General features: G+C 37.9%; 2 protein-coding genes across 3 annotated transcripts in view; one reads left to right on the top strand and one right to left on the bottom strand.

Annotated features, from left to right (window-relative positions):
* Positions 1-17,489, bottom strand: part of LOC140928512 (leukocyte receptor cluster member 1-like) — a 137,705-nt gene that overhangs the window by 92,364 nt on the left and 27,852 nt on the right. The window lies entirely within an intron of this gene.
* Positions 144-15,576, top strand: LOC140928502 (lymphocyte-specific helicase-like). Of its 2 annotated transcripts, none has more exons than XM_073378257.1 (20): positions 144-446; positions 2,194-2,361; positions 3,031-3,144; positions 3,638-3,652; positions 3,971-4,096; positions 4,349-4,546; positions 4,925-5,092; positions 5,270-5,401; positions 6,544-6,648; positions 6,979-7,161; positions 7,420-7,643; positions 8,215-8,340; positions 8,477-8,579; positions 9,073-9,234; positions 9,685-9,824; positions 10,437-10,656; positions 11,838-11,957; positions 13,074-13,190; positions 13,870-14,029; positions 14,800-15,576. In XM_073378257.1, exons 1-20 carry the CDS (start codon positions 429-431, stop codon positions 15,054-15,056), a joined length of 2,856 nt encoding a protein of 951 aa, XP_073234358.1. In that variant the 5' UTR covers positions 144-428; the 3' UTR covers positions 15,057-15,576. The 2 variants fall into 2 exon arrangements, with proteins under 2 accessions (XP_073234358.1, XP_073234359.1); XM_073378258.1 differs by lacking the exon at positions 144-446 and adding an exon at positions 1,228-1,364.

The raw sequence follows: 17,489 nt of genomic DNA, 5'->3' as shown, positions 1-17,489 counted from the left end.
AAAGGTTAATTACATTCATGAATTAGGGTAAGTCTTCATGTAAATTCGTTTTCATCTGTTGCAACGGCTCCTTTTTCCTTGATTGCTTTTTGTTATTTTTGCCCGGCCACTTAATAGAGGTTTGACTTATTTTCTTGGTTCATCGAGCTGTTATCTTTAAGTTTGAGCTGTTTTTATCATGGAATTTTTTGAAAGAAATTGTATTCTCAAGTGTTCACCAATCCACGGTTACAGCCCAGGATTTGGCGCGAATCTTTGCTCACGTGATCAGCTGGACGCTCTCCTGCTCGCATGTGCGCTTCGTAGTTGCACAGTGTGAGTTTTGTACCGGTCCTTTACACGAAAAGTTTGTGTTGTTTCCTCCCGCTCGTTTTTAGCAGCTTGGCTATCCCATCGCCTCTTCTTTGGCCTTCGTCGTGGGGATTACGATGCCTGTTCTTTCAGCGGTAAGTTTAGATTCTTCCTGCCAAGTAAGCTCGTTTCAACTGAAGCTGAGCTTATGTAATAAGCTTAATTACACGAGCTTACTTTCGATGAAACTTTTAACAGCTTTTAAACTTGAAGTTTGTTGTCTTTGAAATCAGACACGAACTGCCCTTAGGCTTTATTGACTCCACAAACCTGACCCACTTCGATTAACCTGAACCTTTTCTTGGCATTGTTGTGTAAAGCTGTGGTTTTTGTGGCTCGGAGCTGGATCGTCTTTCATTTGAAGAGGCCCTCATCGTAGTAGCTCCTCTTTGGTTTTTCCCTTAAATTTTAAAATAAAAAGACTTTGAATATGCCTTGTCTCATGGTATATATTTTGAGTGATGTCGTGCCAACTGCTTACTGTTTGGGAAACCACTTGAAGGTTTGAGAATGTTAACCATTTTTGGCGTTGTTTGATGAATTATCAGGGCTCTTGATCTTAACAAACCCAAGTAATAATCGCTCGTTTCTTGACTATGGGAAGGTTACTCTTTGGGTTAATTTTACCTGAATTTTTGTAGCAAGCTGTTAGCATGTCTTGACGTTTATTTGTTTTGCATGAGTGCTGTTATCGTTTAACACTAAACACTGGAAGACGCTTTACCTTTACATACTCCATTTTATACAGCCTGAAAAATGTGGTACATTTGCTCAGACGTTAAGGATTAATCTTATGTGTTTACATGTTTTTCACATGATTCATTGGTACACTGACTTACAAAATTAAACCATAAGAATATAGCTGTACATCATGAAAAAGATCAAAATTTGAGGGTACTACAACTAAAACTGACCAAGTCACACTGACCAGAGTGTACTCACTTTTCTTGAGTCTCAGATTTCAGCAGGTGTAGTGTAGTTCAGGCAGTTAGGGAACTTGATCAGAATGTTAGGTAGGTGTCCATGCATGTATTTATTTCCACATTTGTGGGGGACATTGGGGGGTACGCAGAACCGTAATCACATACATGTAAGAAAAATTACCATGCCAAAAATCAACTAAATACCTATATTGCATTTAAGATCGGTCACGTTTACTGAAAGCTGTATCCATCTCGTGTGTTTGTTTATCGCAAGCACATATGCACCAAAAATCAACCTCGGCCATTGCAAGAAAATGTGAGAAGACATTGAATTTATCAGTGCAATGATAAAAACCTCAGTCATTGGATACAACAACAATTCCATTTTAGATTAATTGTCAAAAATAGTGTAATCAGTTACCCTTACGTCTAAAGAGTTAAAAAATATTAACTTTAATGAATCTGTGTAGCTTACTGTGGTTTGTGTTGCATAATTTGTTCTGGCTTTTGTTTTCGGGTCTGCATTTTCAGGGGTTAGGCCTTAGGTCTTCATTTTCAGGGGTCTTCATTTTTGCAGTGCTATGAACAGTACTGCAATATCATGAAGAACACGGTCACCCAAAAGGATGAAAAACAGCCTGTCACAGGGCTAGATGATGTTGCAATACTGCACATTAAAATAGAAATTACTGACAAAATGTACAGCTTTAAAAAAGCTCAATACCGTAATACCTTAAACCCCAATGTCCCCCTCACATTGAGTTCTACTCATGTTTTAAAATAATATTATTGATACCTGTTAAAATTAAACCTACATGTAACATTTTAAGGTTATTTTTTCTTATCTTTTCATAAAAGTAATTATTGAACACTTTGAAATATATTCTTATAATTATTAAAGCAATGTGGGTCATTGTAGATTGTAAATTATTGGAGAGGTGCTAATGCAACATCACCGCTTGGAGCTGATCAAGCGCAATGCAGTTCTAAAAGTCACCAGGAAGAAGCTTGCGTACTTTCTTCAGTGAAAGGTGTTCAGAATGGAGATGAAAATATGATGAAAAAAAGACAAAATAACAACGAAAAGGTTAGAAATCTCTATTAATTTTATTCTTCACCGCTCATAGAAATAATATGGCTGAATGGCAATTTGCATTCTAATATGTCTGCTGTTGAACATTAAATGACCTGATTGTTTAGAAGATTTCATTTGACAGATGTCTCAGCGTGCAAAGAAAGTCGTGTCCAATAGCCCAGGACTAGTGGATTTTGCTACTGGGTTAGTTAATTTTGTTCTTAACATGCCTGATGGGCAAGTGCTGCTTTTTGGGAAAATTCAAATTACAGAAGGATTGTAATCAATCATGCTAATCAAAAAGGGTTTGGGGGCTAGTTGAAATGACTTATGGGCTAGTGCATGCTAGCTACAGCTTGCCCAAACTGACTTTCTTTGCACCCTTTGTCTTAATGATTAATCAGGAAATCAATGTGGCTAGTTTTTGTGACTGTTAATTGCTTTATCAAAGCCACACTTAACTTTAATTCCTTGATAAATACAGTGGAACCCTGTTAATACAGTCACCAAGGAAAAAAATTGGCCGTAATAACGACGTGACCGTATCACCGAGTTGGCCGTAAGGTGGGGTTCCACCGTAAAATGCTATCCTGAAGGTCTTTTTTCTGACACCCACTGCATGTATCTACATTCACTTCAATTACCTTACATGACGGTTGAATGACCATCAATATTTTGCAGTTCACTGATAAAGAGGAGCTCAATGAAAAGGAAACTCAGATGTCAGTCAGTCCCATTGGCAATAGTGATGCACAACTGGTGAATCTAAATTCAGTAGCAATCAAAGATGTTGTTAAGGTCAATCAAAAAGAGGTAATTTGCCTGGGCAGGAAATGGGAAACACTATGCTGTTATTGTGTAACATTTTGTAACAACAAAATACAAGCGACAACATTCATTGGTAAAGAATGGACATCATTATTTTGCAGTTCACTGATAAAGAGGAGCTCAATGAGAAGGAAACTCAGATGCCAGTTAGTTCCACTGGCAATAGTGATGCACAACCTGTGAATCTAAATTCAGTAGCAATCGAAGATGTTGTTAAGGTCAATCAAAAAGAGGTAATTTGCCTGGGAAGGAAATGGGAAACACTACGTTGTTATTGTGTAACATTTTCTAACAACAAAAAACAAATGACAACATTCATTGGTAAAGAATGACCATCATTATTTTGCAGTTCACTGATAAAGAGGAGCTTAACGAGAAGGAAACTCAGATGCCAGTTAGTCCCATTGGCAATAGTGATGCACAACCTGTGAATCTAAATTCAGCAGCAATCAAAGATGTTGTCAATCAAAAAGAGGTAATTTGCCTGGGAAGGAAACGGGAAACACTACGCTGTTATTGTGTAACATTTTCTAAAAACAAAAAACAAACAACAACATTTATTGGTAGAGAAATAAAGTCTAGGTTGCTAGAGAGAAAAGAGAGTACTTTCATGTAGCACATAGTAGCAAGACAGTGCTACTCAGTGTTATACATGCACGTCCCTTTACCCTAATTTTTTTTATAACTGTTTGTTGGGGAGTGCAAAATGTTTGTGTTAAAAGAGTCTGTATTCTCCCCTTTTGGTTTGGCATCTGAATATGCATATTTGTCAGCTTGCAATGGCTTTTTTCAGGTGAACGGTGAACTCAGTCAGTTATTGGCTGATATGGCAGAGAACGAAGTAACGGCAGCAATGGAGGAAGAAGAAAGAGCTATTCATGAACAGACAAGCAAAGAGCAACAGGAAATGATGCACAAGGTAAAACTATGGTATCATAATGTATTATCAGTTCATATGCAGGAATTTACATTGCATATCACCCAAAAAGCAAAAACAAACATTTTTAAAGAGTATGTGAACAAGTACCCAAAGTTCATACTTATTGCTGTGACTCATATCAACCTCGAAACACAAAAATGTCAGGAGCAAGTGAAGGTTCAACAATACCCCCTTGATGGCCTTGATTGATGAATCATTTATTATCATTATTGAATGCATTATTGACCACAGGCTGAGCAGGAGTGGAACAGTATTGAAGACAAGCAGAGATTTCTAAGACTGCAGCATTTATTGGAAAAGTCCCACATCTACTGCCAGTTTCTCTTGGAAAGGATGGAAAGTCAGAAGAAGGAAACACAAAAACAGCAAGAAAGGTTGGCAAAGAAATTGGAAAAGAAGGAGAATAAAGAGCAGAACACTTTTCAACAGGTACATGTGAGGCATAATTTGCAATTGCAGGTTGTGTAGCCCCTTTATGTGGCTTCCAAGTGGCTGAACATGACTGTGGTTGTCTTGTATTTGCCCTAGGAATAGAGGTAAAGCTTTAGTCTCTGAAGACAGAGATGGTTGTTTCTGCATGGTGGTTGTCTACATTGAAACCACACTTTTGACAATTAAACATTATCAAGTACCAAAAGTATGCATGGGTGGGAAGTATCTGATCATGTAAAACAATTAAACATTTTTTTTCTTTTAAACTTTTTGCACTCGTAGGACAGTTAAATTTATGAAAACTTAACGTTGCGGCAGTATGTTCTTTATTTTTTCTTCCTGTTAATCTGATGTTTTACATTATTTTTTTTCAAGGTGCCACTGGCAGAGCCAAGGGTGACAAGAAGAGCAAGAAAAAAATTAACAGGAAACACCAATAGTCCTCATACTGATCAAACAGTACCTACAAAAGCAAAGCGAGGTACAAGAAGAAAGGCACAGGAGTCGTCATCCTACATGATTTCTGAGTATCTTGATAGAGAGGTAAATTTTTATCAAAGAAGGCAAATACTGTACACATGGGGATTGCCTTGCATCAAGTTTTGAAATTTTTGTAATTTATGATACATAATTATAAATTCTACAAATGAGTGGAAGAGGTTCAAAATTTGTTACAGTTTGTACATAAAATTTTGATAATGCTGTGGTTTTTGTTTGCAGTCATTAGCAAAGAGGCAGAAGTTGATGGAAGAGGGAGACATCAGAGAAAAAACACAACTCACCATGAAATCCACCAGTGAGCCACATGCAATGCCACAAGTGAATGGGGAACAACAACAGCATGGGCATATTGTAAGCTTATGGCACAAATGTTAAAAATGTTCCCTTAGCATACAACAAACAAGTAGTGAGATGCATTGTCATTAAAATCTTTCTCCCCAGCAACTTGAAATGCTCACTACAGTAACATCCCAAAGGTTGTGCTTTAAAAAACCTGATTGGTTGTGCTGGACCTACCATAAATTAATTAAAATCGAGGAGGGTGTTATCCGGATAACACCCTCCGAGATCTCCATAATTCTTCATATGATACGAAAGCGGAATTCAATAATTGTTTTATTATTCATTCAAAATAATTCCTAGTTTAAAAACATGGCTAAAACGTGCTTACCTCCATCGATTCATCGATGTTAAGTTCATCTTCGATAGTGCACATTTAGGTTTGTCCAGCTCCGCAAATATTCTCCAGATAGCAGATGTTGCCCTTAGAGTTTTCTTCTTGCTGTTCTTGCCATGTTTTTAGCTAATTTTTCGCCTAGTTCTTACTCTTGAAACGAGTGAAATGTCTGCCATTTTTCAAGTTCACAACAAAACAACTCAACCTCGTCCCCAGGTCTTCTCGGTTAACGGTGCCTTAACCTGCGAAAACGCGCATTTTTGACGTCATTTCCTCATTAAACACAAAATTCTTCCAGATTTGGTCATCAGTTACTAGTTATGGTGAATTAAACGTGTGCTTTTAGCCAATCAGAATCGGAAAAATATTTTGAATGAATAGTAATGTACCTTATTGTATACAGTTGACTCCCAGTAACTTGAACCCTCTATAACTCGAACCTCCTGTTAACTCCAGGTAATTTTCATTTCCCTCCAGATCATTTTCCATATAATTTTACCCTCGATAACTTGAACTTTCTTCTAGTTCCCTTGAAGGTTCGAATTATTGGGAATTCGACTGTAGTTCCAACTGTATCTTTAGCAAGAGTGAGAGAACGACTTTAATCCACCTTAGCTCTTCCTACAACCAGTGCAAACATGTACAAATTTTCATATCTATTGTGTCCATTAAGGGTGGTGCATTGGTGTAAATTCTCTACCCCTACTGACATGGCCATGTCCAACTCCCTTTGGGAAGTTGCGAGACCTTAGCATACCATAGTGCACTGCTGTGGTTTAATCCATGGGCTTAATTTTCCTGTCCCGTTGGTCAACAGGCTGGTTGCTCAAATAGTAATGATGATAAATCAACAATTCAGCCATCATTTATCACTGGTGGAACTCTGAGGCCATACCAGTTAAAAGGCCTAGCTTGGCTTAAGGTCAGTTCTGTATGCAAGTAAATTTTACACATTTAAGAATATAATATATTTTAATTTTTAAATGTTAGTGTTAACTGGGCTTTTCCAGTAGCTAGGCATTGTTCTTGCGATGGTGCATTTAAATTACTCTTGTGATGCTCATTTCCCTTATGTTGGCTGTTTGGTCAGCAACAAATAGAATAATTATTGGCCATATTACAGCAGTAAGATAAGTATATCATTTTATGTAGACATGTATATTCACTCCCCTTGCCACCCTTTGTTAGACAAGATGCAGAAAGTTTATGAAGTCTGAGGAGAATCACTTATTGTCTGATTTTTTCTACACAGGTTCTGTATGAAAATGGAATGAATGGTATTTTAGCTGATGAAATGGGCCTTGGAAAAACATTGCAGTGTATATCAATGCTGGCTTTTTTAGTTGAAATGGGTGTCAAAGGACCTTTCCTCATTGCTGCTCCTCTTTCCACTCTGCCTAACTGGGTGCACGAGTTTCACAAATTTGCTCCAAAGGTGTGATTTTATCATTTTGAAACAATAGAAAATTAAAAGAATAGGACTTTCGGGGATTTAATTTTATGTAAATATTAATGTTTTACTGGAGAATTTTCTCTTTGAGTATCACTCTTAGCTGAGAGTTGGCATTTCATTATCTTGTGTACCGTAAGCGCGGAGAGGTGGCTGTGATACTTACAATATAATAGGAATTTTTTTGGTAGTGAGGTGTATATTAATATGGTAAAAGTGAAAGCTCTTTTGTCTACCCATCAGATTCCTGTTATACTTTATCATGGATCACAGGAAGAGCGTCTCCGTATGCGCTCCAAGTTGGAAAAGCCAGTGACAGTTGAAGGCAATATCTCAGCTTTTCCTGTAGTTGTTACATCTTACGAAATTTGTATGAGAGATCAGAAAAGCATGTATTCACTGGACTGGAAATACATCATTGTTGATGAAGGCCATCGCATTAAAAACCTCAACTGCAAACTTATTAGGTATTAATGACTTAATGTAATATGTTGGGCATACATGTGATAAATTTTATTATAAAGATCAAAGGTGAGCCAGAAACATTGACACATCAGGCAGGCATGTAGCTACATTAAAATTCAGCTGCTGGTAAAAGGAGCTTATTGCTGCCTTAAACTAGAAGGGAAAGACATGGGACAATTCTGAAGGTGCAGTTTAGTAAAAATTTAATGTACAAGGATCACCACAGGTGATGATTGCTAATTGCTATAGAGAACACGCCCCTTTCGGGCTAGCCTTCCACGGGTGTAGTGTATCGGCTTTCAGATCCCTCCACGTTAGCTTTGAGCAAGACATCGTTTACCCACCCACTCCACCCTTGGCGGTTTTTTTAATTGACCTCTCGCCAGCGTCTCGTTCTGCTAGTCAATGAACTGTTTTGCCCAAACATTGTAGTCTGTGTTTTATATTACAAGTAATTAGTTGGCTAGAATAGAAATACGCCTGCTTCTCTTTTCCTTAGCCACATCCCTGTTCAGGTGTAGGGTGGGGTATTGTCCATTCTTTAAAGTTTTCAGTTATTCTTTCTTTGAACAGAGAACTGAAGACATACAAGGCTGCAAACCGTCTACTTCTGACAGGCACTCCATTGCAGAACAACCTTTCAGAGTTGTGGTCTTTGCTGAACTTTCTCCTGCCAGACATTTTTGATGACCTAGAAAGGTGAATTTTGTTTGTTTGCTTTTTCACTCAGGAGATGGTATTATTTGAGGCTTTATTTGTTTCGACAGTACATATACAGTATAGTGATGTTGGGAAATTTATTCTTAGGATTAACGCATGTTTTGTCATCTGTTAGTTTTCAGCGGTGGTTTGATTTTAGTGCCATCAATGAAGATGGTGGAAGTGAACGAATAATTGAACAGGAGAGGGAGCATCAAGTGTTAGAGCGGCTTCATGCTGTAAGAATGTTACTTCACAGTTCATTTGTAAGGGTGTTGCTTGATTAAAATTGTAATTTAGTTGTAAATGGGAGAATAGTATGAACAAGTTCTTCAGGTAAGTGTTGACTGTTTGCTTTTGATCAGTCAATTCAAAGCGAAAGTTATAAAAGTCAAGTTAGTAAACGAGCTCTAGTCCTTGCCCTCAAGGACTCAAAGACTTGAGATAAATCAATTGGTAAATCAATTAGTGTAAAATTAATATACATGATGCCAGCAGGCCGGTTACGCGTGATTAGAGATGCAAGAGGATATAGTGATGTGGTTTCCTTTCTGGTTACCAGTAAGACCCTACTTATGTGAAAACATGAAGCAGTATTAATGTGCCACAATTAGTCATGTAAATTCTGTGCAGCTGGGTCTGAAAAATTACATCCTATAGGTTCTAAGCGGAGAGGGTAATTGTTATTAATCTTACTGGTGTTAGTTAATAGTCTTGTTTTTTACTCGTCAGATTCTCACACCATTCCTACTGAGACGCCTCAAGACAGATGTGGAATTGTCCTTGCCACCAAAGAAGGAGGTCTTGGTCTATGCACCACTGACACAAAAACAGGAGACGTTCTACAAAGCTGCCTTAGACAGAACACTTCTTGACATTGTGGGTAACAAGAAGGTAAAATTTTTCCTATTTCTAAGCAAGAAGAAAGAAATAGATCAATTATTGTGATGGTCACAGTCGTTTTAGTCCGTTGGTCACATTGGTAGGTGGGTTAGTTTTCGGCCTTGTGGTAGTTGTGGTTGTCATGCTCCTTGGCATCATGGGCATTGTAGTCCCTGTTGTGGTGGTGGTGGTCTTTTTGGGCATTTTGGTCTTTGTAGTCATTGTGGTCCATATAGTTGTCTTGCACAGTACACTGTAGAGAAAAGGAGGAATGACAATGGCATTTTATTAATATTATTGTTTAATAATAATAATAATAATAATAATAATAATATTAATTTAATAAAACAATGATTAGTTATAAGTAACGAAATTTTCATTACGTATAAAGCAAATTTGTACAAGTATATGATCAAATGGGTATTAAATGGATAATGTATGTTATCCCTTGTCTCCTTCAAGGAAAATGATGACCCAGTGGAACTTAGTGGTACAGGCAGACCAAAGAGAAAGGGGAGGCAAGATATCAGTTACAAGCTTTTTTTCAGTGAAAATGAGGATGACGAAGAGTTGCAGGACTTCTTGAAAAAACGTGATGACAGGTTTGTTACCTATTTTGTGGACCCTTGTATCTTAATAAAAATAAATATCATTCTTGCAGTTTACCTCTTGGTTTAAAAGAAGCAATGCAAACAAAGGAATCCGTTAGATCACTCCTTTGACAATTTATTTAATTCTACGTTGGAACCTTAATGTCGTAAGCCAAGGACCTGGGACCTGGGACCTGGACTATTAACAGGGTTTTCATTAAAAATTCCAGCAGCAGGAGAAAGGTGTAACATCGCAGGAGAATATTTTGAAAGAGGCTCTATGTCTGAATAAAAAATAGTTATAGGCTACAGAACGTTAGCTGGACAATTCTGCGTAACAAACAAAGAATTCTCAGATTTCTCATGTCTACTGAACACCCGATTAAAGGTCTTTTCCACACGTTTACAATGTGTACTTTATGTAGTTGGAGTGAAAGACTTAATTTGTCCATTACACTGGGCTCTTGGTCATTAAGGGGCTCATTATGTCAGGATTCCATTCAATATTATAAGGTACCTTGCTCAGCTGCCAAATTAATGCAAGAATGGGTACAGTACTGTAAATTAGTTTCTAAACATTTCGGATTCAATGTTCATCATCCAGAAATGTTTTTTTGTTGACAGGAATTCCCCTTGCGTAAGTGCACCAAGATCAGTTGTAAATGTCCGCATGACAAACATCTTAATGCTTTTGAGGAAGTGCTGTAACCACCCATATCTGTTGGAATGCCCTCTAGAGGAAGGAACACTCCTACGTAGGGTGGATGAGGAAATAGTGACCAGCAGTGGCAAGATGCTGCTTCTTGATCGTATGTTGCCAGTCCTTAAAAAGAGAGGGCACAAGGTATGTGCAAATGTACTTACACTGTAGTTGTTGCTTTACAATCATTTATTGCATTACCTGCAATGCATTCCATTTTAGCCCCCCCCCGTCTTTACAACTGTACTTCTTCTTTCCTGTGCCAGGGATTGGGAAGGCCATGCACCACGTGCATATAGCACAAGAAGGTAGAAAGTGTTACATTATAACACTGCCAACCGAGCCCAGTATGCGCCCTGGTTGTGTAATTATTGGTGATATGCACTACAATCTGTGTATTAATTTTGTGTTACAACATAGAAAAACATCAAATATCAACCTTTGTCTTTGTTTCTTCGATAGATGATCTTTCGTCTTTATTTATTTTCATCTGACGAACTTCTTTCTTCATTGTTTTCGTCTTTCTGGCTGAAATTAATTCATTTGCATTTGAATTAGTGAGATAACGCCTCTGAAGAAAGTTCCTAAATTAGATTTTCAAGTTTTTATTTAAGGTGAATTTAAACACCGAGTCGGCCAACAACAACAGCAATGATGTGACTGACAAATTTGAAGGTCCATCTGGCGAAACAAGTAAGCCCTCCACACTCTCCAGGCCTGCATTTAACAAAGACAGGATATTCCAGTCAAAGTGGCTGACTTTTTGGCTGTCATTTTGGCTAGTGTTTGAAAGAGATGCCATGTTTTGTAAAACTTGCCTTGCACACGGTAAACTTACTCATGTAAAGCACATAAAAAATACAAGTAAGCCCTCCACACTCTCCAGGCCTGCATTTAACAAAGACAGGATATTCCAGTCAAAGTGGCTGACTTTTTGGCTGTCACTTTGGCTAGTGTTTGAAAGAGATGCCATGTTTTGTAAAACTTGCCTTGCACACGGTAAACTTACTCATGTAAAGCACATAAAAAATACACAAAGTATTGTACACACTTCCTTGAATTGCACATATCATTTCCGTCTTCCTTTTTATCTGGCCTACCCCATGACTTTAATGGCCCATACTTTCACGAAATGGCCCCATAACTTTTCAAAGTCAGGGGCCATTGGCCCATTTGTCTATTTTGCCTTCCCAATCCCTGCCATACTTTTGAAAGTATACCTTTAGATAACCCTTTCCTCCTCAAATGGTTACTGGCTTAGTCTTGATATGGAGAGTGTGTTAAGAAGAGATTTTATTTTTATCTGTTTTGTCTATGTACTGTAGGTGTTAATTTTCTCTCAAATGACCAGCATGATGGACATAATAGAAGACTACTGTATTTTGAGAAATTATGGCTACTCTAGGCTGGATGGGTCCATGAAAGTGACAGACAGACAGGATGAGGTCTGTACATACAAAACTGTAATAATTATGATTACACAGTAGAACCCCAGGAACAGGGTGCAAAGAAAGTCACTTTTACAGCTTGCCTTTCGGGCAAGCTGAAGCTAACATTTACTAGCCCAAGCATCATTTCAACTAGCTCCAAAAACGTTTTGATGAGCAGATTGATTTCACGGTTCTTCTGTAGTTTTGAATTCCTCAAAAAACTTCACTTGCCTGTTGGGGAAGTTAATAACATCATTCTCTAGCCCGATAGCAAAATCCACTAGCCCCGGGCTATCGGGCACTACTTTCTTTGCTCACTGCCCGGTAACTCAAACTCTGAAAGGAAACGAAAAACAGTTTGAGTTATCTGAGAATGAGTTTTTGGGGTTCCACTGTATTTACAAAGATTCTTTCTTCTCTAAAACTTTTTGGTTAATAATATGCTTTGGCATTTACATACATTGTAACAGCATTATGAATGATATTATAAAAAAGTGACCAGCTTATGGTTGCTCATAAAAGTTTTCAACCATAATTTTTGGATACATCAAACTTTTTTGTATGTTTCTACTCGACTGTGATTCAAAATTGTTACTGTGATACTTATAGGAGGACATAGACACAACTGCAAAATCAATTTTCTTTTCTTTTCTGAACTTGCCAGCAGTCCCTAGCTATATAGCATTTCATCTCCAGGAAAATTTGCCCATATTTGGTGAATATTTTCCTTTTTATTTCTTTGTTTCTTTCACTATTGCATTGTTGTGGCTGCGTAACTAGTTAATGGTACAAAACAAATCGCCAATCAATGGATGGCCACAAACCTCATAATAATAAATAATAAATTATTAATGGTTGTCATAACAGTCAAACCAAGAAAACCGAAAACACCAGAAATATTTCTGGAATGTTATTGTGTTGCAAGAAGAAAGCCAATCAGGCATGAGAAAACTGAACCGCAAGCAAGAAGGTTAATTAGTTTGTGGTTTTGTGGCTAGTTCACATGTCCCGATCTTTGCTGTGATTGGTCATAACAAAATAAAAATTCCTGAGATATTGGAAGTGTTCAGGCTATAAACTGTCCCATAAAAGATAAAATGTACTTACTTTGTTTTCGTTGTCACTTTTTAGATAAAGAAATTTGAATCAGATCCATCAGTTTTTATATTTATGCTGAGCACCAGAGCTGGTGGACTTGGACTTAACTTGGCTGTGGCTGACACTGCAATTATCTATGACAGTGATTGGGTGAGTTGCCAGCTTCAAACAATAATTGTTTGAATTAAATGACGATAATTATTATAGTCATTTTGGAAATGTGCACATAGGCTCTGATTGGGAAGTGTGATGACAACATGTTATGATGATTATTATTTATGCTCATGTTATGGTTATGTTAAAGGTTTGGTTGAACCCTTTGCAATCAAGTCGGATGAAATTATAATGATTGTATGTACTAAGATTTACATGCCAGGGGCTGGGCTGAGCTGAGCTCTAGCAGAACCTGGTGGCGCCTGTAATCGGGTGACTAGAAAATCTCAGTTTTTTCATACAAATCACATGCTTGGCACCCTAGATTTTACAGGTTTAGAGCACCGGGCTCCCCTCAATTTTCCTTAGAGCACAGCCTTGAATGCTCTCATTTTTCAGTGTTCTGTTTATTTTTTGCTGGTTCTGGACTTAGATTTACAGAGATATTTACTTTGGCAAATAGTCTTTCCTGAAATGCACTAACATTCTGGATGTTAAAAAGAAATGAACCGTAACATGTAACTATTAAGCTTGCAGAAAATGTACAGTTTGTAGGCGGGTAATCAGTTATTAAAGCTACAAGCACTAGCGCAATTCCACACAAAGACGATCCTAAAGGGTGGATGATACCTTAAGCCTTTGATGGCACTGTACTAAGATAAGATTTGATTTTTAGAATCCACAGGTAGACTTGCAAGCTCAAGATCGTTGTCACAGGATTGGTCAAACTAAGCCTGTTGTTGTGTATCGCTTTGTCACTGCAAACACTGTGGATCAAAAGATTGTTGAACGAGCATCCACCAAGAGGAAACTTGAAAAGATGATCATTCACAAAGGTCGGTAGAGTACTTGATGGGAAGAGTGATTTGCCACTGAAATGTTAATTAATTTTTGACTTGTTGTCAGACTCTATACTAACTTTATGGGATCATCATTATGTGTCTGGGAAACTGCCCACCCACCCCTCCCCTAAGCCAACATTTTGCCTGAAGTGTGAAGTAATTGTTAATCTTCGCTTGAGGCAGGGTAGGTGGGCAGTTTCCCAGAAACGTAGAACGATCCCACTGTGCAACCCCCTTCTTCTCAACTCAGGGAATAACAGAGAGGAGAAGAAAATTTTGTTCTCAAATTTGACTGCTAACACTATGGATAGAACTACAGCTGTATATAAACAAACTGTGATAAGCAGCTAACTTAGATGCCTGTCTGAAAGATAATTAAACTTACTGCTCTTATTCATGCATACTGTACCTGTTTGAATTAGTTCTTGTTGACGTTGTGTAAAGCCTCATTCCGATGAGCAAGGTTTCCTTGTGAATATACCTTGCTCAGGTTAAGTGGAAACTTTGACAACCTTTCTGCTGACAAGGTAAAAAACACAAGTTTTCCCATTTACATGACCAAGAGAACTTGCTCTTACAATAAATGGAGCCGGCGTTCAAGATTCTCTTGTACATATTTTGATCAATCCATACGAATTCACGTGTGCGAAAATTCGGCAGCAGAAAAGTGGTCATCTGTGAAATTGCAAAAGGAACATGGGTTTCTAAAACAGAACCTGACTGAAGACCTAAATGAAGTGGTGGGTGGATTTTTTGGGTTGCAGGCAAATTTAAGGGCAAGCAAGACACAGAAGTGATTGGTGCCAAAGAACTTCATGAACTGCTGACGTCAGGAGATCATGATAGCATAGTGTCCAGTGATGGACTGATGATGAGCAACAAAGATTTAGAGGCTCTACTGGACAGAAGCGATCTGCAATGTAAAGGAGCTGCAAGCAAAAAGGGCAAACAACTATCCAAACAAAATAGCAAAAACTCTGAATTTTTTCGTGTTGTTGAGGATGCACCAGATCCGTCATGATTAGTGTGTCTTTTTCGGCATTGTCTGATATTTTTTATCACAATTTTGTGATATTAATGTTCATCGGCCTCTTTGAGTCAGTTTTTCATATAGCATGTGTTTCCATTTGCGTACCAAGAATCAATCAGAACTCTCAGCTCTAAAAGAGAAGTGAAATTGTGATTATGTCTATTTGTTTTAAGTTGATCGATTGTTTCTTTTTTCTCTGCTATGAATGGAACTCAACAGTATGAGTAGTGCAGCATTTAAGCAAATGCAAACTAAAGCAAACTGTTTATTGTCAATATCTGTGGGTAAGAAGGATTAAAGGAGAAGATCATTGTAAACAGGAAAGAGAGGACAAGGGAGCCTTAGTAACCGCACCCGCTACTGAGTTTCATTCTTTTCCTTCCCACAATTTGAGTGCTTGCTTGCTTGTACATATAATCATGTATATTGTATATTCTGAAACTAAGGTTATTGAGAGTTGTAAGCCGGTTAAATTTAAATAATTGATATTAAAGTTATTTTTAGAAAAAGGTCTGTTTGACATCTTTCTGAAAGGAAAAAACGGCGATTCGGGTTAGCAACGGTCGTTCCCTGTCCTTATCTAGAGGTTTACTCAAGTACAAGCTTGAATAGCTTGTCAACGTGTCCTCGTAGTCAGCTGCTTAGTGTTACACAGAAAATTCGTGAATGTACTTCCAACAACCAAGAAACTTCAGTCAGCAGCCATTTTTCCATACTGAGTAGCAAATTGTCCTACACAAATTTCTCGCTGCTGTCTAAAGTCTTTTGACAGGCTACGCAGTCCTTTGTGCTCGCTTCCCTGAATTGAGTGCGAGCACTCCAAACAAATACATCTACATTCAATAATTCCCGCGACCTTTTCCTGAACTGTACTAGAGACTTCCCTACACTATCCTGTGTACAGCCGTCCCCTCTCCCTCAGGAAAAATCGGAAGAGGAGACGTCTATGAATCGCCGTCGTTAATCGTGTTCCAGTGTACATTTGCATAAATTATTTTTTTGTTCTTACAGTTGAAAAGGCACATGTACGTCGAAAAATAGCTCTGGCGTCTGTGCACAGGCTAGCCGAACATCTTCAGGCAATGTCCACCCCAAAATCCAGATATAAGGTCTCTGATTACATCGTCGGCGATTCACAGATGTCTCCTCTCCCAATTTTTCCTCAGGGAGGGGGGACGGTACACAGGCTACCCTACACAAATGTTTCTGATTTGTCGAAAATCTTGTAACACGCTTTACACACGGTTGCATCCTTTTCGTTGTGAAAAGTGCAATTCCTGCACACTATACTGCCAACTCCCCTTGATTTTGATGATAACTGTGACGAAAATAATGATGATGGTGAAGATAATGAGAAAGAAAACAATCTACAGCAGAACCTCGGTAACTCGAACTAAGTCCCGTTTCCCTTCATTCTGTAGAGGAGGGGAGGGAAAAAAAGAAGGGGGGGGGAAACTTTTTTTAAAGAAGTATAGGGGGGTCAGCAGTTTTATCGTGAGGTATATTTTTAAATAGTAGAGCACAAACAATAAATTTTATGCTAATCCTATTGCTTTTTGTTAAAAGCATCACTATTTTGTACAACTTGGTCACTTGTATTTGACAGAAATTCTGTTTGCACTCTAAACTTCATTTTTATTTCAAATTTTAGCTAATAATTAGAAGAATCCAGACCTATCTGCTTTAATATTTGGTTTGACTGAATTTTCTTTGAACGAAATGCTTGTGTCACTTTAATATCCCAAACATAAACAACAAGAATTTACAACTGCAGGAAAATCATTTGAAAAGAATTATATTTTGTATGGTTTTTACATTTGTGTTCATCATGAAGGCACCATTTGTAAAACTCTATCACTTTTCCTATATTTATACGCTGATTTTGTAATAGAGTAGGTTAGTGCCTTTGGGGTCATCACGTACATATTGAATAACGAAGTGGGGTCACTTACGGGCCCCAATTTTCAGTTATTTTTACTCGGTTAACTCGAATTCAGTCGGGTAACTCGAATTCCTCCTTGACTCGAACTAAATTTTGTTTCCCTTGATGAGAATTTACCCCGATAAACTCTAAAACTTGCACCATAGCAATTTGATTTTAAAAAGTGCAAAGAACATGTCAAGTATCTGAGCGTCATTTTCCCGTCTTATAAGTCATACCGCATCATCAGAATAAGAATACATAATGATGTAACAGTTTCTGATCAGAGATAAGTTTAGTTTGCACTGTGCTGTATACTAAAGTGCTGAAAAAAAAAATTGTTAACTGCCAGTTATTAACATGGCAATTGAACTTTCAATCAACCTCCATAACTCGAACCCCCGCTAGCTAAGTCCCTTTTTCGTTTCCCGTCAGAGTTCGAGTTACCGGGGTTCTACTGTATGTGGTTATTGATGAGAGCAGGATAAAGTTGAAGTTGGTGA

Source organism: Porites lutea, chromosome 2 (assembly GCF_958299795.1).
Source record: "Porites lutea chromosome 2, jaPorLute2.1, whole genome shotgun sequence".
NCBI classification, from domain to species: Eukaryota; Metazoa; Cnidaria; class Anthozoa; order Scleractinia; family Poritidae; genus Porites; species Porites lutea.
The sequence above is the reverse complement of the archived record's forward strand: the minus strand, read 5'-3'. Positions and strand labels throughout refer to the sequence as shown.

Bases quoted from the DNA above. Each gene is read 5' to 3' on its own strand.
- LOC140928502 (XM_073378257.1), top strand. The intron at 5,093-5,269 runs GTAAATTTTTAT...TTTTGTTTGCAG, and splicing joins CTGAGTATCTTGATAGAGAG to TCATTAGCAAAGAGGCAGAA. The intron at 10,657-11,837 runs GTATGTGCAAAT...TATGTACTGTAG, and splicing joins TTAAAAAGAGAGGGCACAAG to GTGTTAATTTTCTCTCAAAT.